Below are 23,854 nucleotides of genomic sequence, written 5' to 3'. Positions count from 1 at the left end.
ATTTCAGCCCACACTTCATCTCCCACACACACACACACACACACACACACACATATATACACACTGCATCTTGATCAGTTCACTCACAAGTCTTTTCATCAGTGCTGCACCGGCATCATCACACTCCTCCTACGCACTGTAATATACATTGTACAGTATGTACAGTTGTGTTGGAAATAATAGCAGTGTGTTTAAAAAAGTGAGTCAAGCTCAAAATCCTCATAATAGCTTTTATTTCCATACATGTAGAATGCATCGGGAACGCTGCACATTCTGTTCCAAATCAAAACATGAAGAAAAGTTTCTTATCACTTTACAGAAAGCGAAGAAAAGTGAATATTCTTTACAAACTCAAACATTTACTGTACAAACTGAAGCGTCCCTGTGAATCACTGAACTCATATTTAGTTGTATAACCAGTGTTTCTGAGATCTGCTTCACATCTGCGTTGCGTGGAGTCGACCAACTTCAGATGTTCCTGCCCAAGTTTTCTATCTTAACGATAGCTTGGTTTCACACAGTCCTCTAACTGTTGCAGGACTCACAGGTAACTTGAGATCTTCTCTGATCATCCTGGAGCTGATCGTTGGCTGAGTCTTTTTGGATATTCTTCGATCCATTCGATTGGTAGTTTACAGTTTTCTTCCACGTCTTTCTGGTTTTCGTCGCGATTTTAAAGCATTTGAGATCATTCTAGCTGAGCAGCGTCATTTTCTGCACTTCTTCTCTGCTCTTCTGAACAAAGTCTGAACGACCCAGAGAGAGAAATGCACTTTAACCGGCTTGAACAACATTTGCTGCCTTCGTCCTCAAATGAATGACCTCACTAGTTGAACTCCCCACTGCTATTATTTTGAACACGCCCCTTTCAATTAATGATTCAATTACACAGAATCCGCAGAATGCAGTCATGACTGTTGGGTCTGTTGGTTTTCTATTACTCTACTACACCTACTAGTAATTTACCACAGTGATTGATCTGGTTAGTGATGTTGGACTGCTATTTATTTTAATATTCACGAGCAGGAAACAGACTAAAGCAAATGACACAACAGGCGAGATCAAAACAAACCAGGGACCTCGTTTCACAGATTGAAAAACTGTGTGTAAAGTTCGTCCTGGAGTGCAGACGTTCACACGTCAGGTTTACAACACGGGACCGAGAGCCAGAGGTGTCCCCGGCTCTGAAAACACGCTGTCGTAGAAATTGAAAAGCGACACAGTGTGAAAAGGAAGAGGAGCCTGAGTGTAAACCTTCAAGAGATTCAGCTCAGATCTGCAATCAGAAAGAAAGACGAGGTGCAGAGTGTCAGCGAGTGGCGAGGGAAGGAAGCAGATGGATCATTTTAATTTTTGTGATGACAATATTACTATGCTCCTCCACCCACCATGCCAGTAAGTTACCCTCATGACTGCTAATTTCTTTCAACATGTTATCAGGAGGTTTTGTATCCAAAGCCACACACAGGGACTGAGTGTGTCCTCTGCAAAAAGCTGACCCTGAATCATTTCCATGTCGTTACCAGGTTTCAGCAACTTAAACCACAACAGGAGGAGGTTGTCGGTTATACGGTGGGGGGGGGGGGTTTGATACCCCCACTCTGTCTGAGTCATCACAAGGTGGTGGAAAACAAGGTGGGACAGTTACAAAAGACCAGTGGAAGTTATGACTTATGAAGAGTTTATATGAAATTGTGAGCTTCAGAGAAACAGGGTCCCTGTGACATCGAGCTCAAAGGTTTTGGGGATAAAACTGATTTTTGAATTGTTCCGTTAGAAGAATACGTTTGGTTCAGAGTGGATTTTTCTTAGCAGATATGATGTTTAATGTGAAAATAGAAGCTGGAGAGAGAGAAAAAAAATCATTTGTGCAAAAATGTGCATTGATCCAAAGCAGCACACACACACACACACACACACACACACAGGAAAACTCATTTAAATGAGTGTGTGGGTGAGCAGGGGAACATGTTTTCTAATTTTACACTCTTATTTGCTCTGTAGGCAGGATATTCTTCTCTGCTTTCTTTTAATTCTTTTTTTTCAGTGTCAGTCTCAGTTAACATATATTCCTGCTTGTGCAGAAATGTGTGTGTGTTTTTTATAAATCTACCACAATCTTTACACGATCGGAGCCGCTTTATCAACCGTCTGGCTCTCGTGCACATCAACTTCCTCTTTCAGCTGAGTCTTTCTCTTCATGGTGAAGTTTCTGTTCATTTGCTCTCAGACAATGTTTTATGTTTTCAAACTTTCTAGATGGTTTGATAAAAACACTTGTTTTGCCGTCATCCACTTGTGTTGATATAAGAAATTACTGAGAAAAACTGATTATCTCAACAGATTCTGAATAGGATTTTCAAGGTGTCACATCTCATAAAACAACATCCTGGTCTACCACCATCTGTGCTGGCGTGAGTCAATTTCAGGTCAAGACTGAGGAGTTTATAAAAAAGTGGTTAGATGTTTGAGATAAATCGTCCATTTTCAGATTTTGAGGTCACAGTTGGTTCTTTCTATTTGAGCAAAAGCTGCTTTCACCTACGTACAGTGAACACCAGGCGTCATCCCATCATGCAGCTGTGCGCGTTTGTCTTCGTGTGCAGTGCTGGACTCACATTCATTTGTGAGATTCAGATCAGTTTTAAAGCTGAAGAACCAAATCAGCCCGTCGCCATGGTGAGACGACACAGAACCGTCCTTGTTTACGGTTCTTGAAATAGAGTTGCTCCATCAGAACGGCCCCTGAGAGAGTCATGACACATCTCGCATGAAGTGGTGTGATTTTATGCACCTCCATTATGCGCCGTGACTCTAAAAATAAAAGCCTTTAAGCCTCTTAATTAGCCCGTCTGGTTGGTGAGGCTGTGTTAGCGCCGCACAGTCCAATCAAAGAGGAGATCTTCTGCTGCAGTTTATCAAAAAATTGAAAAACCCTCTGATCAACTTAACTATAACATGATAATGGTTTTAATGATTTAACAGAGGTTGCACTGTTTAGCATAATCAGTTGCAATGTATTAACACACACACTCCATAATGACGGTGATTATGATAATTGCATCTGTCCTCCTCCAGGGTGAATCTGGCTCTGGCCTACACAGAGTTGACGGAGGAGCTGGGACGCCTCCAGGCTCTGAGCTCCAAGCAGACGGAGATTCTGAGGAAAGCATCACAGGAGCAGGCGAGTCCAGGTTAGCATCCACGCTGTCAATCACTGTCAGTATCACTATCCTCTGGTGGTGAAGGGGGAAATACTTCATCACAAGTAAAAGTCTGGCCTCCACATTGGTACTTACTTAATAAAGAGGCTAAATGTCCTTTGTTTATGTAATTGTAATGTGTAGTAAATATCAAAAGTTGAATTTTTCAAAGCAAGAAGAAGATCCATTGAGATGATCGAGTAAAAGCAAATTGTAACCCTTCTATATTCTGTTGAACCAAAATATTCTTTATCAAAAAAACAGAGAAAATAAGAAAAATATCACAAATGAACTAGTTACAGTCTCCTTTTAAATTAGGATTAAGGAAACTACACTAAGTAAGTAAATAATGGTCGATGCCAAAGCCCTAACGAGAATTTTTGTTCATATTTTACAGTTTAACCATAAACTATTGTGAATAAAAATAATTAAAAAGAAAACTCAACTCGAATTAAGAAAATATGTTGGTTTTTTTCCTAAAATTGAAGGATCACATCATCCAGTTCTTTAAATTTAAAAATAAAACACTTATCTTCCAATTTTTTATATTTTAAATATTGTTTTCATTCTATTTATTTAACTATGTAAGTATTTATATATAGCGACTTGGGTTGGGAACCGGAGGGTGGCCGGTTCAAGTCCAGCATGGACGGAAGTTTGAGAGGTGCTAGTTCACCTCCTGGGCACTGCCGAGGTGCCCTTGAGCAAGGTACCGAACCCCCCAATTGCTCCCCGGGCGCCTTCATGGCTGCCCACTGTTCCGTGTGTGCTCCGTTCACACGGATGGGTTAAATACAGAGGTCAAATTTCCCCATGTTTGCATGTTTGTGGGACCAAAAATAGGAATCTGAATCTAAATCTGAATCTTAATCTGAATCTTAAAGTACATGTATCTAAAAACATTGGAATAAAAATATTGAGTTTAATTGTCAATACTCAAGTAAAGTAAGTCAAAGAATGACATTCTATCACTAAATTCTTGTTGGTAGTAACTTTTTGGTAAATTTAACAAAAATAATATTTAGCTTATGCTTTGTGAAAATCAGATGTAGTTTAAATCAAACTATTGTCTGTCACGACACGATACGGAGTAACAGTCGTGATTTGTTGTAGTTTTCTCACTTCAGGTTGAAAGTCGAAGCAGCAGCAGCAGCCGACACTGACGTGTTGGATAATACGACTTACAAACTGTACAGTAGCAACACCTTTTCTCTTCCTGCACACAGACAAGCTTATGTCTCACAACCGTGCAGCTACGGCCCACCACAAACCAGAGGAGCACCGCACGATAACTGCATTTAAAAACTGAATAACATATTTCCACACAGCAGACTCCAGCAAACACACACAGAAATCCCAGAAGTCCACTCGACTTCTCTCCGAGGTCGAGTTGTTTCACATTAATCTACGAAACGTGACTTAAAGTGCGCTTGTGCTTCGGTAACTCCAGGATTGTGTCAGTGAAATGATTGTCTCCTGGTGATATCTAACAAAGAAACAAATACTCTTTGTAAATTGTTGAACAATCAGTGTTTCCTTGTTGTGCGGAGGCGCAGAAGACTTCAGAGTACAAACACCCCCCTCCCTGTTAACACCTCAACCAAGCGGCCATATACGATGTTTCCTCTTCGACATGCGAAGCTGAGGCGGCTACTGACTCATCAACACATCTCGTAATTATGGGAAATGCTGCCATTGCACTTGTGCAGATAAAAATCTTTTTATTCAGAGGAACCTAAAGTGCATTTTGTGTTTGTTTGCGTAGTGATGTGTGATTTTTATTTTCAGTGATCGCGAGGATGACGTATTAGCATCATAATAAACAAACATAAAAAACATTTTCTCCTGCTCTTCCTGTAAATGTCGACAGACAGATTTATGAAACTGACTTTGGTTCAAAAATGTCCTGGATGTTTTTTTTAATCGCTCCACGTGTACGGGGCCGGTCACACGCACACAAATGTTTCACCTCCTGTTCACTTCAAGTCAGCACGACTAAATGATCTGCTTCCTGTGCCGCAGCACAGCTTCCTGTGGAATTCAACCTCGGTGAAGTTTGACCCACGACTTTCCCTGAACCAGACTCAATATCATAAACAACTCCCTTAATGAGAATTAACCAGTTTAAAGCTCGGGTTGGTAATCGTGGAAACTTTTGCAAGAGCAGGCTACACTTTGAAAATATGTCATGATGAAGGGACTCAGACCAAAAGTCCATAAAAGTCCTTAAACCTTTTCTAAAAACTGTATCTCACATGTTTTCCTTTATTCTCTGTGTTGTCGCAGTTCAGCGCCACTCTCCCATCCACCACCAGCGCCACTCGCCAGTATCTCAGCGCCACTCGCCCATCTCACAGCGGCATTCTCCGGTCCCGCCTCCGTCGCACCACTCCCCAATCCAACAGAGACGCTCCCCAGTACTGCAGCGCCTCTCACCGGACATGCACCGCCGCTCGCCCCTGCTGGACGTGAACAACGGGCCGGCCTCTTACTCCTGCCGGCCACCCAGCCAGCACCTGAGGGCCAGCTTCCAGGGCCGACGAAGTTACTCCGAGGTCGCAGACCCCTCGGCTTACCAGTGCCCGCCCCGCTTCACTCTGGACCCCGTCTCCACCCTGCCTAAGCCCCGGCCTTACGTCGATTACCCAAAACAAAAGCCCCAACACGTGGGCTCTCCTCACGGAGGACTGCAGCACAGGGGGTCCTCGTCCCCCCATCAAGGTGGCGCCGGAGGAGACGGGGGCCTCGGGGAGAGCTCCATGCGCCACTCCAGAGAGATGCCATTCCCACTGTCTGAGGTGGCCCACCTTCATTTTGAACCCCCTCCTCCTTCCACGCCGGCCCCTCAGCCCACACAGTCCTCTGAGGACGAGGAGGAGTGGACCTGCCCACATCCCATCAGCCCACCACGGACACTGGGGGTGCTCTCTGCTGCGGTGCCCAGCGGCGCCATGAGGGGCCCGGCGTCCTGCTCGGCCTTCCCCATCCCTCAGAGGCCTAACACCCTCAGCTGCCACCCTCAGTCGGGGTACATGTCAGCAGAGCATGCGCAGTCCTGGCCTTCCATCAATGTGAGTTCAAGCATAACGTTATTAACACACTGTACAAGCAGCTACGTGAAGTGAATGAGATGCCATGAAGCTGCAGCAGTGAAACTTCTCTCGTGTGTCTAGTGCCACTTTTTTCACAACTGCAGAGCTGGTTTGCAGAAAGGCAACGGCTCTTTCCACTGAGTTCATCTTTTTCACACTGTGTGTCACAATCATCTGAAAACATCTGTCTTCACCATGACTCCTCCTAGTTCTAAGTTCCTTTACAAGAAACATTCAGCATTTTGTGAAATACACTTATTTGCTTGATTTCCGAGAGCAAGATGAGAAGTTTGATAAAGATGATATGACTGTGCATTAGGCACGAGTGAAGAAGTGAGTTTAATCTAGCTTAGCATAAAAGGGAAGCAGTTATTCTAGTTCCTGTCCAAAGTTGAAAAAAATATTTAAAACTCTAAAACTAGCATGAACAGCATGTTCACAGTGAGGCTGCCAGGTTTGGTATCATTGTGCTGCTCCAGCACTGAGTGTACTGTAGATAGAAAAAATTGCTCTAACTACAAATTACGATTTTATATATTTCAGTTTCTGTTCAGTTAAAAACACTTCATGTAAAAACAGCCGCTTCAGGGGTGATGGTGGGCGTACTTCTGGACAGAGCTGGGCCACCGGCGCTCCTCCTTCTCCGGTCTAAGCGCGATCCTCACAAGAAAAATGATAGCATGAGTCATATCAGCAAATAAAAACATATGTTTACGTTCAATGCCTTGAGACCTTGAAGGAATTCTAACGACTGCAAAGGACAAAAGTAGCATTGAGTCATTACAGAGCCACCGAGTCCACAGGTGGAGGAGTGAGGTCACACACACTAAACTCCACCGACACGAATCCTGAGAGATCTGCAGCTCGGTCATCTACCAGATAAATGACAAACTGTTTTCTGTCAGTTTGCGTGGAAACAGAAAAGTTGTCATGAATAACTGTCTCCGTTAGACCAACCTGCAAATCAAGTCTTTTGGTCTCTAAACCTCGATGCTGATAAACAACTTGAGCGTGCAGAGTCGTTGTTATACCACATTGTTATTCGTTCCTTTTTGTCTATTTCATAAACCACAGAGGTTACGAAATGAGTGTGAGATATGGGTACCTTGCCTGCCCATAAATTCTTCTCAGAGAAATCAACAGAAGTGATTTAAAAAAGGAATAAAATAAAGTCCTGGATCCGTCCCTTTGTCCAGATCATTGCCAAGATTTCTTTCTCGGCCCGTGTCTCGTCCTTCTACTCAGTTTCGGACAAATCCATTCAGAGGTTCTTGCATAATCCTGCTGGACAGGGGCGAACACATAATCTCCTTGTTGGAGGTAACGATTTCTCTCCGAGCGCCTCTAAATTTAACCGGATCAAAACCGTGAATCAGGACATGGATGAGCGTTTCCACCTGGATGTACTACCAGTCATTCTGTTTCATGTTGTGTAATTCTGAAGTGACCTCTCAACAAGTAGTGATGTAATTTGTATTGCCTCCCACAGAGTGACGAGTACAATCCGGTGAAATGACTCCTGAGGTTTATCCTGCCGTCTAATCGTGTGTGTGTGTGTGTGTGTGTGTGTGTGTGTCTGTGTGTGTGTGTGTGTGTGTGTGTGTGTAGCTCTGGATGGAGACCGAGGAGAGCGACATGCGGAGCTGCCCTCTCTGCCAGCTGATATTCCCTATCGGTTACCCTGACGATGCCCTCATCAAGCACATCGACTCCCACCTGGAGAACAGCAAGATCTGATTGCCATGGCAACCAGCTTACACACACACACACACACACACACACACACACACTCACACACACACACATCTGCGCTCTCCACTTAAAGATTATGTAAGAGATCAGCAGACGTGGACAAAAAATGGAAACTCCTCCTCGGGCGATCCATTTAGAATCAGCTGTGTGCGGCCATCTGGAGGTGGGGTCCATTTTTATTTGATCTGGGAACGTACTTAAACACGGGTCCGTCTTGGATTTTTTTCAACAAGCAGAGCCCTCTACCGATCGCCCTCGAGAAAGCTCTGCCTGTAAAATCACCGGCTCCGAGTGCTGCTTTTCTGTTTTGAGTCTCGTCCTGTGGTTTTCACAGTTTCAGGTATTGTGTAGTTTTTCTGCATCACAGTTCAGGAGCTCTGCATGTCAAAGAGTTAGTTTCAGTGTTCGAGAGAAAACGATCAGGGAGATCTGAGGCGACTTTTTTATTTTACAGACTATTGTTACCTTTAGCTTTAAATACTGTTCACCGGCATTTTCTATCTCACTCACATGCTAAAGTATATTTTGCAGAGGACTTTGTGCCGAGCAGCCTAATCTGGTGGACGCTGGTTTATTGACGGATATTCAGGTACTTATGGGGCGTTGATGAGTCAGAGAGGTTCAGCTCTAAGTAAAGACTGACTGATTGTCCGTTGATCACGAGTTTGATACCGATTCAGAAGTATATGTTTCTGTGGCAGTTAAGAAAGTATAAAACATTCCAGTTTCCCACTTTATCACCTGACAAACTGGAGAATATGAATGTGAGCGTACGGTCGGATCAGCCGGAAGGTGGTTTTACCCTCATCGAGGTTTGAAGATGCCCTGCAGGGCGGGGCACCAATGCTGACACGTCACCTCAACGAGCTGAGGGAAATTTTTGACAGAATTTACCTTAATGCTTGCAGCCTGGTCAAAAATCTACGTATCTTAGCACTTTAAGTTAGCATAGCCTATAAAATGTAAACATTTTCAGTCCCCATACATGTATATTTTCCATGTATAATTTACTCTTTATATATTGTTTATCTGTAAGGCAAAAAAACATGAGGATATATTTTTGGAAATGTTGATGCACCACATGTCTCATGTTGGTGACGTTGCTCCCATGTGCTTGCACACTGATGTACAGTAACTAGAGGATTCGAAGGTAAACTCCCCACTGCACGGGATACGTCTCTGTATAAAGACTTTAAAACTGGGATTCTCCTCCGGTCTTCCTAAAGATCTGAACTTCAAAAACAGTTTGATGTCACGACCGCCCAGACCACCCACCAAAAAAAAAGAAAAGATCAAATCAAGACTTCGGAACTTCGGAACTTTTTAGTGAACTGCATTTCTATCTCGGAGATCTGATACCAGACCGTCACCTCCAATCAGCAGCGTTATCTCTGCAGGGTTCACGCAAAGACAATGCTCCTCTTTTTGATACGTGGGGTTGATTTTTTTATCACAAGTGGAATCTTGTCTCCAGATCTGCTGGTGAAACTTGAACTTCTTTTTGAAAAAAGCAACAACTCAAAGTTACACTGATGTCAGCTTATCTGAGGTTTTCAGTAACATGTGCAGTTTCTAATTTAGGGGATGTCCCCACACACTCACCCATGCATCCTTTACACTGGTTTGATGATTAAGAGGTGTGACTTGATTAGATTACAACAAAGCAGGATGATGCATGACATGTTTCAAATCTTTGCATCAGTCAGCTTCAACCCCGCTGAAGTTTTCTGAAAGACACTGAATCCCGACCAGGTCTGTTTCAGGCTTTAACTTTCGGATGAAGGTTTTCCTGTGAAGATCAAAGGATAATTCCAGTTTGTTATCGCCTTGTTTTAGTGGGTTCGGAAACTGATTCACTCAAGAAATATTATTGTGCTTTTGTTGTTGATTGCTCGGATCCGGCAACGCAGCAACATCTTGAATTGGTGATTTGCTCTTACTGTCAAGCTAACCGCTAACCTGCTAGCCAGCTGGGCTAGTGCTAGTCAGTCACAACAGCTTCTCTCCGTTTTCTTCACACTGCTCTGTTTACTCCTCCCTGGCATTTCATTTATTTTTTCATAAATAGTTGTCAAACTTAGCTAGCTCATTAGCTTAGGGACAATACCTTCATACCACTCCTGAGTCGTAACTGTTTGTAAACCTTTGGTCGATTCTGGAGCGGTTTATTCTCCCACTGAGAAAGTAAATGTGAAAGGTGCGACCATAGACTGTAAATAAAGTTGGAGGACATGTCTCCATTTCCCCCCACTATCCAGGAATGAATCCAGTATATCCTATGTGTATTTGGACTTTTGAGTTTGGTCTGTTGTTTGCATCATAAGACTCGAGGCAGCACTTAGCACGTCTGCAAAACTATTTCCTGGAGGAAACTGCACAGAATTTCTCGAGAAAAATGTTGAGGTTCAAAGAACTCTCAAAAATAAATGTTACTCACAAATAAATGACGACATGTAATCGATTTTTTTACCCTTACACTTCCTACATCATCAACCATCCTCAGGATTCTGGTTCAACTGTTTGCTGTTTCTTTCCCTGTCAGAAAGAGATAAACTGGAATTATCCTTTTAAAAACTACAGACTGAGGTAAACAATAGAAACTTTAAGGAGATACTTGACCATTAAATCCAAGAGGGCTTTAATGACTCCCAGTTATTCTATACTGTATGTATGTTCCTATATCACTATGTAAAAAATATTTAAAGCTGTGTACAGACAGATATTTTGAAAGTGTGTAAGACTAATGTACTCTTTTATCCAACAACTTCAAATTGGAGTGTCTGTAAATCAATATATATATAATCCTCTCCACGAACACACGAAATATAAGTTATACTAAATATATTACTACCCTAAACCTTTCCTCTCTTACTCACAGTGTAGTAGCGTTATGTCCTTTAGCCACTAATATCCAACTGTAGTCACCTTTTAAGCTGAGGGACGACAGTGTGGCAGTGAGCGCTTTGTCACATCACATGATCTGGGCCAACACTACGACCACAAATAAACTGGATTCAAAAGAGTATCAGTCGTTATAAAGAAAAATTAAAGGATACACATGATACACGTGTTTCTTCCCTCTAAGCTTTTTTTGTGAATGTAAAAGTTAAAAGTCTGCAGTAAAACACTGAAGCTCCTGTTAAAGGGACAAGAGCTACAACCACGTGTTTGAGAATTACTTTTTTGTCCATAGAGGAAATGTGCAGCGGTTAAATATTTCACAAACCAAGTAACCCCCCCAATCAGAGGACCTGAACTGGCTCATGGCCAAAGACAACAACTCATTTCCTGTATTTTGAAGCGCAAGAAGCATGCTTGGTGGGTTTCTTGCTCGTGTTAGCGTGTGGAGAGGTGCGTTGTGGTTAATGTTGGCCGGCAGAAGCAATGCAGAGCGATCACGCCTCTGTATGAGCTCATACACAGAGATGTTTACGCGAACTGTAGAAGATTGGATTGGACAAGGATTGTCACCAAAATAGAAAAGGCAAAAACATTTGTTTGTTTTTCTTCTTGTGTCCTAACAGCAAACGGACTCATTGGTTTAAGCAGCAGATGAAAACAAAGACTTTAGGTTTAAATTCAATATTATTTCATCACTCATAATTTTCCCTCAGATTTACTCAGGAGACAAACGGCGAGTTACAACAGAGACGTTTAAAAAAGATCTGATTCTCTTTCATTGTTGTGCAGCTGCTTTGATCTCCTGGTAACATGAAGCCTCAACGAAGGGACCTCAGCACTGATGAAATCTCACTTTTCTGCAACACCGGTGACATGCGAGTACTTTACGACCAGGGTGAGAAAAGAAAATCAAACAACAGAGATGTGTAAAGAGTCACTTTTACTTTCTTTCTCTGTAAATATTCTGTCAAATAAAACTGCAACTTGCACAGAGACTCGTCTTGATCTGGTTTCTTTATTCACAAATTATGTAATTTCCTCTCACCATTTATTTTAGAGCTGTGACGCAAATTAAACTTGCACATATTTTTTCAATTTTGACACGTCACAATATGCTACAGATTTATATAATAACTAACAATGAAAAATACAACTTAATTAAATGCTTGGCCTTTTATTATCAATGATTTCATAAATAATAGAAGACTTAATGAAATGATTGCTGATTATTTATCTGTAAATATATTGACTTACTGACCTTGTTTGAAATCTGATTCCTACATTCAAAAACATGTTAACAAGCTAAAAGTTAAAATATCTGAAATGTTTTTTGTTCATTTTTCAAATCACACCGTTGGTCTGTAAAACAAATGGATTTAGAATTTTGTCTTTTGTTGAATGTTTAGAACTTTTTGACTGTTACCATCAGCAACTCACTTTTTGTAGTAATTTTTTTGTGGGCTGTCAGACAAACTTCTTTTATAATAAATGAATTTACTGAGAGCACTTCTGTCAAAAAATTTAATTTCAACTTTTAAATATATTAAACTCTGTTGCATTGTACTGAAGTACAGAAAAAAAAATCCCCATTTTATGTCAAGTTTGTTTCCTTCATCTTTAGCGCTGAGCCGCAAACTTCAATACGTGGCCTTCCTCAGGAAAAAGAAAAATGCACCCACCCATCCGGGCCACAAAACCACAGACGCTGGTCGACATGTGTGAGAAGCTACAGACGACTCGAGGCTGCAGGGAGAAGTCACAGAAAAACCACATGAACTCAGTTGATAAGTGACAAAAAGCAGCTCACCATAGAAAAACAACAATTCACTCTCGTATACACACACTGCTCAGGTCCTGCACACACACACACACATGCACACAGCCCCAGCATGCAACAATAAAGCAAACACACACAATCAATTCCAGGAAGAAAAAGTGTTTTTGTCATTTCTGTATTTCCACTAATCACCACTTCAGTTATTGTCTTTTGTTTTTGGCAAAAGATTTTGATCTTTAAAGAATTTGGATTAATTTCAAACAGTTTTTGTCATAAAGTTGTAAAAAATGTGCATTTAGTGTTTTATTTATTGTAAATAACTCAATGCTTTTGCCCATAAGAATGTTGGTAAAACCTGGTTTAAAAAAAAGGAACTTTCCCATTTGTTTCCATCTCTTTGTCAGGTTCCATGTGGGAAGTGTTTGAGAGGCCCACTAGATGGCCACAGAAACCACAGAAACCACAGAGCCTCTTCACATCGCACCGCAGCACACTCATTTATGACTGCATGGTTTTTCTAAATTGATTTTTACAACCAAAAGACGGACAATGACTTATAGGAGACTTACATTTGATAAGGTGAAGCAGAAGAAAGATACTGATGTGAGATGATAACATGTGGGTTGTGTTTCTATTCTTCTCTGAAGTCATGCGATTTTTATTGCAACTTTCTTGCATTCAAGTTAAAACATATAATCGTCAAGTAATTTAATTACATTAAATCTAAAAAAATGCCGCAAAAGGTCCTGACCCCTGAAGAACAGGTCTTTACTTCAGGTTCTGGGGACTGAGTCCTGCAGCAGGTTGTCTTTACTTCAGGTCCTGAGGACTGAGTCCTGCAGCAGGTTGTCTTTACTTCAGGTTCTGAGGACTGAGTCCTGCAGCAGGTTGTCTTTACTTCAGGTTTTGAGGACTGAGTCCTGCAGCAGGTTGTCTTTATTTACTGCAGCTCAGTTACTACAGGTCACTTGTAAAGTATAAAGTTGCAACCAGCATCACTACAGGCCAAACAAACAGCCCATTCCACACGGGCCGGTTCAGATTGGACCCTGCTCGAGTTTTACTTACTATTCAGTAACTGACCACATTTTAAAGTTAACTGACCCAGCCCTGTTGATCACCTGCTGCTCTAGCAGGAGTCAGTGCTGGTGTCCCACATGTTGCACTCACCAATGTTCATTATGAACGACTGGCAGAAGGCCACAGATCGAAACCCTTGTTGCTGTGGCTCAGTGCGTAAACACGTGAGGCAAAAGATGCATTAAGCACCATGACACACATTCTCTCACACACACACACACACAGACACACACACACACACACACACACACACTGTAACACTCCAACACACATAATCTGCATGGGTAGAGGCACAGCTAGTGTCGGCGTGAGGCGGTGAACTGCGTTTGAACCCGTGACCTCTGTAACTCACCCATATTGATGGCAGGCAGCGCACTCGCTCACAACACAGCGCTCCAGCGAGTGTAGCGTGGCCCCGGGGGCTGCAGACGTCAATAGGAGGGGGGGGGGGTGGAGGGAGGGATGACAAAGGAGTGAAGAATATTTCCAGTCAAGTTAATTTTGTCAAGGTGTTGTGGTGGAATAACAAAGAGACAGACGGAGGAGTGACAGACGTGAACTTGCAGAACGTGACGCCCTTTAGGAAGGTTTGAGTCCTGAAACACTTTGTGGCCAAAAGTATGTGGACATCCAATTATTACTCCGACATGTGTTTGTTAGCGTCTTAACACGAAACCCTCCAGACACGAATCTGCTTCCATCACAACCTCGACTCAGTGGATGAAGCCTGATCCGTGTGTGGATCACAAGTAGGTCCCTGGTCGTCCATTACGCTCCGCTAAAAACAAACAGGGAATCTTGCTTGTTGGATGTTGATGCTCTGACGCAGTGGAATCCTCTTCGTTCAGCGGCGCATAGAAGTATTTTCAAAGCTGGTCTTTACAGGTTCTTCCGTCGTTCTATTGTGAAACACTTTGTGACTGTTGATCTGGTTTTCTAATAGTTCTAATACTTTTGGCCATAGAACAAAGTATATATTTCCATTTGCAAGTAAAATGTATATACTGTTGTTGTTCCTGTTGTGGGCTGTAACCGGGTAACTCAATATGCTAATGAGTTATTCTTATGTCATGTGGGGGGGTGGGGTGACACAGAGGTGAGCCGCCACCTCCCTGAATAATTCACTTTCATGTATAGTTGCCGAAGGTTTTTCATTAGCATAGCACCGCAAAACCTGGGTCATCCTCCACAATGTGAATGAAACATTTAGCTTCATGCATGTGACTGGATGCAGTTGACATGTTAGCATGCTCTTATCTGTAAAACATGATGCATTATGGAGTGACTCAATCAGGAGGTGCTGGTTTTTATCATCAGCCTTCTGCTTTAATATTTGATGAAGAAAAGGCAGCGGCTGACGGGGGGGGGGGGGGGGGCTTCTGCAGGGTGTCCACCCAGATGAACTGTCTCTCAGACGCACGGTTCCAGTGAGTTCATCTTTGTCCCAGTGACATGGAAGACATTGACCTTTGTGAAGCGCAGACTGGGTCAGTAGCATATCTGCAGGGATCACTATGGCTGACGATGCAGAGTGTTGACTACTGATACGAGAACTAATGAAGGTATTAATAGGATTTAAGTGTATCGTTGAATATGTCATGAGAAAATGGGCTCCAGGTAAAACAGTCTCAACTTTTCTGGGGAGACTTCCCACCAGATTTTGAACACAGATTAGTTCCCATTCAGCCACAAGAGCATTTAAATCTGGAGTGAACATGGCAGACTTGTTACGCAGCAAAGTGGAAGTGAGTGGGATGAAGGTGGGTAAAGTTAATTGGACATGAAAACAACGACTGACAGTAGAGGACCCTGATGAGGCCTCTGACCCGAGTTTGACCAAAACGAGTGGGTACACGCAGGTTTCTTAAACGTCTTCGCCAGCGCATCATGTTGGACGTCACAAATCCACCGAAAACTGACCTGGCTGTCTTACCAAAATAGCCTCTATCATCTGGGGGTGTCACGTTTCAGTGTCCCCTCATTGACCCTAAAGGTGAGTCAAAGAAGTAGAAGAACCCTGCGGATCTGCCGTCCACATACTTTTGGCCAGATAGTTAATTAAAACCTCCAAACTGAGCTTCAAGAGATTTTCATATTAAAAACAAACCACTCTAGAGTTTGACTGTACTATTTAATGTCTACTGTCAATATCAATTAATGAAACTGTCTCTGTGAACTGGGCTCAGATCAGCGGTTCTTCTCGTCAAACGCCATCGATATAATCGTTCCAAATAATCTTTGAGGCAAACAAACGGAGGCAGGTGCTCGAGAATCTACCAAACCAACCATATGGTCCCTGAGGTGGAAGTAACAGGAGCGAGTGCACAGACGCTCTGATTTCCTCCGCGCGGTGAAACGTTCAGCTCTGCAGACTCCATCCAAGCTGTGGGTTCTGGGAACAGATGTGACAAAGGTGTTGTAGCCTCGAGCAGCCCGTTTGACCTCGGCCGCTTTGGGTGAGAATGTGGACGTCTTCTTGGAAAAAGTGTTGATCCCATTTTAACACTTGTGGCTTTATTGTCAGTTGCAATATGGAGTTGCACATCGCTGCGGTGAAGACTGCGGCCGCGCTGGTCTGCACTCGGTGACACCGGAGAGATGGAGATGCGTCTGTCTGCAAACATATCAACTCCGTGATCGGTGCATATTGCTCGACTCGGGGACTTTTCATCATTAGCCGGCGCTGCATGGCAAACGGGTGGTGTGGCCCCTTTTTTTCCCTCACAGGCGGCAGTATCACAGCTCTGATCTGTCACCCTTCGCTTGCCTTAATGTGTGAAAGCAAGACGTGTTGCGCCTATTAGCACTTCTTGGCAAGGCTGGCATGCTGATCCCTCATCCCCGGGGAGCCCGGCAATATGGTGCCGCACGGTGACCGCCCGCCAGCCCCGGCTCCCGCTGTCACAACACATCACACATCCCCAACAACCACCGCCTCCACCTCCTCTTCCACCACACCTCCATCACTGCGGCTGGATGAGTGACAGGAGAGCCAAACAGCCGGAGCCGGGGGTCCTCCGGGGGGAATAACAACAAAAAGTTTTGGAAGGGAGAAGGGGCGGCTCAAGTCAGACTATGTCTGTAATCACTGAGGGTCAGAGGGGAGAGGATCTGACCATCATCACTGGAAGGTTCTTATGTTTAGTCCCATTGACCAGCTCATCAGAACGCCATGTTTGAGATTTTGAACAGTACTTATATTTGTGTGAGGTTTTGTTAGAATGGTACTCATATCTCCGCTAAGGCCGAATTCTGTAGAACTTATAGATCCAGTAGATTTGGATTCTAACGAACAATGTTTCATGGTAATCTGTCGAAATCCTGCTAATTAACCAAGAGCTGATTAAAAATAAGCTCTTTGATTGAGGTAATTAGCTCAAAGCTGAATTTGATATGAAAGAGATTTGATCCATATAAGTATTTTAACTATTTAAAACATTTTTCCACATTATTTTATGTGAAATGGAGCCGTTTAAATCGAGCTGATACTCTGATGTTTTTATTCAGTGTGAAGTTATTGTTCAACGTCTTGTTTCGATTAAAGACAATATTCTCTTATCGACAGCAATAAGAGTAACGATGAGCCTGACTTCATGTTGGTAGAGACGGTCATGATGTATAGACGGACAGAAACATGGGGAGAGGGAGGACGATGTGACATTCAGCAAAGGTCGGCGGCCTCGGTGCAGTTGTTGACTCGTGCCCGTGCATGTCCAGTCTTTCTAAAGCGGCTCTGCACACAGGCCTCGCTGCTGAATCTCAATACGTTAGTGGCACCAAGATCTGCTGCATGAGCTGAGACGAGTTCTTCTTCTACATTTAAATTCTTCAATAAAGACTCTCTCTAAGTTTCTGCAGGAGAAGCTGTGGCTGCAGTTCAGAGGAAGTTTAGATTCTGATCTGTACATGGTGTGGGTGGGTGTGGCATGACTGGCAATAATGTGGTTAAAGTGGCTAATACGCCCATTAAGAGGGCGTGATTCATGCATTCACTGGATATTTTTATTTTATTGTGTCCATCACGTGGAACAACGATGACAACAACACAGACTCTGGTTCCAGACGACAGAATAAGATGGCAGCGTTTGCATCGGAGATATCTTGGCTTCATTTCTGATTGTTGGAGGAATTGGAGACGCGTCATCCATCGTTATTTACAGTCAATCTGATCACACACACACACACACACACACACACGTACACTACACCTGCCGACTGTACGACACACTGCATCTATACCCGTCATATACGAGCTGCTGCAAGAGTTCACCGCTGCTGCAGAGGTGCAGTGACACTATGACTTTCAGCCACGACGCCTGTGAGGTGCCTGTTGTACACGGCTATCACCGCTCATCCTCTCCGCCGCCCTGACAGCGCCCACTGGGCACATTGTGGCGCTGTGATGCATTATAGCCCCAGCACCAGTGACGGACAGGTTCTGACCTGAAATTAAATTAAAATTCCATGTGTGCCAGGGGTGATGCCCGGTCGGTAAAGGATATTTAATCTCTCCGCTGGGAGCAGGGGGGTGAGGGGGGGACAGGGTGACGATACTATAGGAGGAGATAGGGTGAGGGGAGGTGGGAGTGGGTGGGGTAGCAGGGGTTGGTCTGCTGATCTGTCACAGCTCCACGCCTGGCTGCCCATGCTCACATTAACACTGACAAGACAAAGAGGTGACACATCGCGGCCTCCAGGGGCCTCGCTATCCGGGCACGTTCATGCACATGCAGGCATTTACTCACATTCACATGCACACACATGCATTTACAGTGTACGCCAGAAAAAACCTTCTTAATATTGAATCATTGTTTGTTTTCTTTCCACACTCAAATTTCTCTGAAGTCTCATTTGTTCTCCATGAGTCACATCGTCCGGTTACAAGTGAGAGATTCACCCAACGTCCACTGAAGTAAAGGATCCTCTCACACGTGGCCTCATGAAGATCACACATGAAGTACAGAAGAACACATTATGGTTCACAAACGTTTTGGCTGACAGATGAAGGCTGGCAGAAAGCGATGCCAAAACAGATTGAACTCTGGGACGTCTCTGCTTTGGACAGCTTCAACAAGCGCGGGGCACACGCCGGTCGCCGGGGGGCAAGGCTCCGGTCAATGGGGGCTGGCACAACATCCTGAGGAGGGTGTCGGGCACAGGCGGGAGGGGAGGCGGTGTAGGGGAGGTGAGGATGGCGGGGGGCTGGGCCACCGAGGCGTTGTGGTGTCACCGTAATGTCAGCCCGTGTCAAGTGCAATCATCGTTGGCTGTAATTTTCTGAGCAATTAGAGTGCTTATATTGAGAACGCTCGCCAGCTGACACACACACACACACACACACACACACACACACACACACACACACACACACACACACACACACTGATCAGCTAAGGAGTTTATTCACATTTCTAACAATTCGTCAAATAGAACTGGGACAAAGACAAATCACTCATTCGTGCAGTTCAGGAATATTTACGTAAAGTTCCGTCACGGTGAATCCGAAGTTACACAACACTGAATATTACATCCAATTATTTTCTTAATTAAGTTCTGCTAAACTTTTCCTGGCAGCTCCCTGGTAAAATGTCCGAGCGAGTCCATGCAGGACCCAGACAATCTCCTGCTGCTCCTTCACATGTGAAAGCTAATGTCTGAAAAAGTTGAAATGACGCATCTCTCCTTTAATCCTGAATTTCAACAATAGACTTTACTCAGATCGAGCGATAAACACACTGATAGATGTGACTCATGTCTGACAGCATCATTTCTGCAGACGAGAGAATTCACTCAAACATGTGACGTCCTTGTTGAAAATATATATTTTGGTGCGACACTGCGGATGTGTGACAGGAGATGATTTGGAGAGGCCACGTCGATCTGACACAGTTAAAAGAAAAGCATGTGGTCCCAGTCCTCCCACTGACAAACTGGGTGATGACTGACACACACACACACACACACACACACACACACACACACGCACACGCACACACGCACACGCAGACACGCACACACACACACACACACACACACAGGTTTGTATTTTATGACCATTGTATGTGCATGTAGAAGTATGTGCATCCAGTGATCTGCCAGAGAGACTCACTGTCTCACTCTCTTGTCTTTCTCCTGTTTTCTCTCTGACACACACACACACACACACACACACACACACACACACACACACACACACACACACACACACACACACACACACACACACACACACACTTTCAGGAAGCTTTAACATCTCCCATGTCACCCACTGCTTTACTGACACACATCTATCCGGGACGAATCGCTGTCCACATCCTGTCTGCTCTCGTCGGCTGGTCCCCCGTCACCAGCATCCGTCTCCACCGACCTGGGACACTGAGCTGATCTGGATATGACACCGGCCTGATACCCGGCCACCGTAAAGTCCAAACCGCTGCGATACACTCGTGGTTTTACACAGAGATGCACAGCAGCTCCATCAACAGGTCACAACAAAAGGTGTCAAAAGAACAAGAGGCTGCACGAGTCAGTGAGGCAGAGATGCAGCTCTGATAAATGGGAATTCAGTAACAACATTTAGCTTCATCTGCTAATCTTCACTTTAGGCCCCAACAGAAAAGTTTCAATAAGTATTAAAGTAATGAAAAATGTCTCGTCAGATTATTTATGTTCATTTATTTTACTCTTTATATTTTCTAGAGCCCAGGGGAAAAAGATTTCTGGGGGCGGAAGTAAAAACTTTCTGATATGACAGATGATGAATGATCCCAGAAAAATATATGATGATTCCTGTTGTGACACAGAAACGTTACTGAGGCTTGATATTTTACAGTTCAACCACAGACTATTAGAAATATACAGAACATACAAAGTCAAATAAAGGCCCTTATTTCTGCATTAATTACAAATAAAAGCTTAAATACCAGTAAGTTTGTGAAAGGCTCATTTATATCAGCCAGTTATAAAATTATTTATAAAACTGAATTCATGTTCTGTATTTATTCTATACTTTAAATAATAATATATATAATTATTAATATAATAATATATATTCTAACAGGTACATCACCGAGTCCAACTGTGAGATATGAGGAACAACTTCACACAACAGTGTGAGAATAAATGAAACCGATGAAACCACGGTTAAAAAGAGCGACGACCTTTGTGACGACCTTCAGCCACGGATCACACGATGTCTGTCGTCGGGCGGACAGGTGGTCTGACTTCCTGTTATACTTTTGTTTTGAAGCCAATGAGAAACGTTGCAGCGCAGAACGAGATATTTATATAAGTTTGTTAATATCTTAAACCGTCAGATGAAGTGAGGAAAAATGTGTCGCTGCTTATGAAATACACTTCTCATCTGTAAGAGGAAGAATGTGTCATTTCCCCTTTCGACGCACGGAGTGCCGCTGAAAACCAGAATCTACTTTTAAACTTTTCATTTGAACACGTTTCACCGTCTCAACACTGTAACTTCATAACATCACGTCTCTTTTGAAGTGTTGTGTTATTCTCCTCCTCCGAGATTCGTCTGATATTTCTCGTTCGGTTGTTGAGCAGGAGGCAGAATGAGACAAACAGAGAGACACGCTGGACAAAGGACGGAGGAAGATGAAGGAGATGAGGAAGAGGATGAGAAACAAACAGAAAGATTCAGTCCCCCCCCCCCCTCCTCCTCCTCCATCATGTTTAGGTGCTGGGTGTATAAATACCCTAGTTTCCCCCAGGGCCAACTCAGCCCAGCAGGACCCTCTCTGCCCCCCTGCTCAGATTCCCCCCCTCACCCCTCCACAATCTTTACTCCTCCTTGTCCAGCTCCCTTCACCTCCCTCCCCCCCCCTACTCACCCACCTCCCTCTTACATTGTCTAATTAGGATCTTGGGCCTCGTTAGGGCCGGCAGCCCCGGGGGCCCGCTGATACAAAAGCTGATTCCATCTGACGTAACAAGTCAATGCCAAGGGGACAGATGCTAATTTTAATTAATTAAATGGAAGGGTCAGCTCGTGACAAACGAGGGCCAGAGGGAGGGTCGGTCGCCGGTGCGCTCGGACCAGCCAGACCCCGGCTCCTCTGGAGGGGAGGATCAGCCCGTTTGTTGTCATCGCGGCTGTTGTTGTGTTCCCAGATGAGAACTTTGCAGGCAAGTCATGGCTGGTAGGCAGCAGGTGATTGGAGAGGAAAAGAAAGAAGTTGGCATTCCACCTTGTTAGCACGAATCACGACAAGCTGAACCCTGGTTTGGGGTTAGGTTTTTCAGAAGATGATGCTGTACCTCACTGTAAACTCCCCTGATAGTTTTCATTAAAATGACGATAACAGGCAATTATATTTGTCCTCTTTATCGTGCATGAGAGAAGTCACAGGGGAAATCGCTGCTGCCACAATAAAAACTTTAATGTGGCTGAATAACCGCTAATAAAAAAGAATCAATCTGTTTAAGTTTGATTAACTGATGAGGAAATCTAATTCATAAAAAAAAAAGCCCTCACACTTAGATTTAAATTTAAATTTTACAATGTACTCATGTTGATGAACATGTTGTTTTATACAGAGAGAAGCATCTTCAATAAAACTTTTATTACTGTAAACTTTTATTCAATGTATTATTTTAATTTAAAGTTGATAGATGCATCAAACCTCTCTGTCTTAATGTTTCTAATTTGCAGCTGCACATTTTGAAATTGAAATTTCTTGACATACAAATGTTTTATTTAAAAATCTGCAAACTTTGTATTTAAATTTGTATTTAAAGTATCTGGTGAAGTAACATGAACAAGAAGAAAGTAATCAGACAGACAGTTGGATATTTTCGGCTCCTTATAATTTGCTCTGATTTGACATTTCCTACAAAACATTTAATCTAAAAAGTCAATCAGCTGCTTTTGTCAGCAACAACCACAGGTGTCTTCAACAGCTCGGACCACATCACACGTCTGTCTCTCGGCCGCTGACGTCTCGTCTCTGATAAAACCTTCAGCCTCTCTGCTTGAGCTGTGGATGAGTGGATGATAATGCCGTGCAAACGTTTCCTGGACGAAGGTGTTGAGACTAAAATAAACCGCTGCAGTTTTTGTAAACATTAAGGATCTCCCCCCTCCTCGTCTCCCTCTCCGTCTCTTTTCCCCCCTGACCTAGTTTTGGCATTTGATCCTGACTGGAAGATCAACCCCTAGAGGATGCACGGTGTCAGCCCCGCACCACGTCAATTCCGACACAAAGGGCACGCTTTGTCACTTCATATTTTCAAGGCTCCAAAAACCTGGCTTCTTTCATTGTTGTTTCTGTGGCAGGGGTCATTTCCTGGTGGTGGCCCGGCCTCCCTGTTGTTCCTCCCTATGGTGCACCTGCTGCCATTGTTGACCGTCACACAACAGGGAACCAATTCACAGATTACAGCCCTGACCTCAACCCAACATACCTACAGAACCAGACATATTCTGAGAACATGTACGTCTTTCTCAATGTTATTCAGCTCAAACAGAGGAAAGACGAGCGGTTACAGGTTGTATACAAACAAAAGTTGAGCAAGAATCCAGTTTCTATTGTTTGGATAAAGTAAATCTGTCTAATGTGAGATTATTTTAAACGATTTCACTGCACTCGACTTCAGCATTTAACAAAACTGCAATTCTGTGTAATTTCTCCCCTGAAAAAGGAGAAAGTTTTGTTTTAACTACCCCCCCCCCCCCCCCCTTCGTCCATCTCCTCCGTGCACGATGACTCGGGGACGTGGGGCATTTTAACAGGGTGTCCTTGATGAGGCCCTGCACAAATTAGCCAAAGTGCCATCTTTGCGGTCGCCACTTACTATTTGACAGCAGGAAGAGTGAGGGCCGCTCCTGGCAGGAAGTGAGCCCGGAACCTGGCGTTCTTGGTGTCCAACACCGGCCAAACCCACTGTCAGGGCCAACGCTCCGCCGGGGGTCAGCAACCATCACACACGGCAGCGCTAATGCTGCTGATGAGAGAGAGCCCGCCTCGCAGGCCTGCACACCCCCGAGGTGTGGCTGCTCAGCGTCAGGTTAACCTGAGCTGACAGACCGC

At 43.8% G+C, this 23,854-nt stretch overlaps 1 protein-coding gene across 1 annotated transcript in view; it reads left to right on the top strand.

Moving 5' to 3' along the window:
• Positions 1 to 8,168, top strand: part of tbkbp1 (TBK1 binding protein 1) — a 37,721-nt gene extending 29,553 nt beyond the window's left edge. The window contains exons 8-10 of the mRNA XM_069517314.1: positions 3,079 to 3,194; positions 5,490 to 6,274; positions 7,904 to 8,168. Coding sequence (XP_069373415.1) covers positions 3,079 to 3,194; positions 5,490 to 6,274; positions 7,904 to 8,032 — 1,030 coding nt within the window. The 3' untranslated portion in view covers positions 8,033 to 8,168. The remainder of the gene's footprint in view (positions 1 to 3,078; positions 3,195 to 5,489; positions 6,275 to 7,903) is intronic.
• Positions 8,169 to 23,854: the final 15,686 nt, after the last annotated feature.

Source organism: Paralichthys olivaceus, chromosome 21 (genome assembly GCF_024713975.1).
Source record: "Paralichthys olivaceus isolate ysfri-2021 chromosome 21, ASM2471397v2, whole genome shotgun sequence".
NCBI classification, from domain to species: Eukaryota; Metazoa; Chordata; class Actinopteri; order Pleuronectiformes; family Paralichthyidae; genus Paralichthys; species Paralichthys olivaceus.
This window is presented reverse-complemented; position numbering and strand designations above follow the sequence as displayed.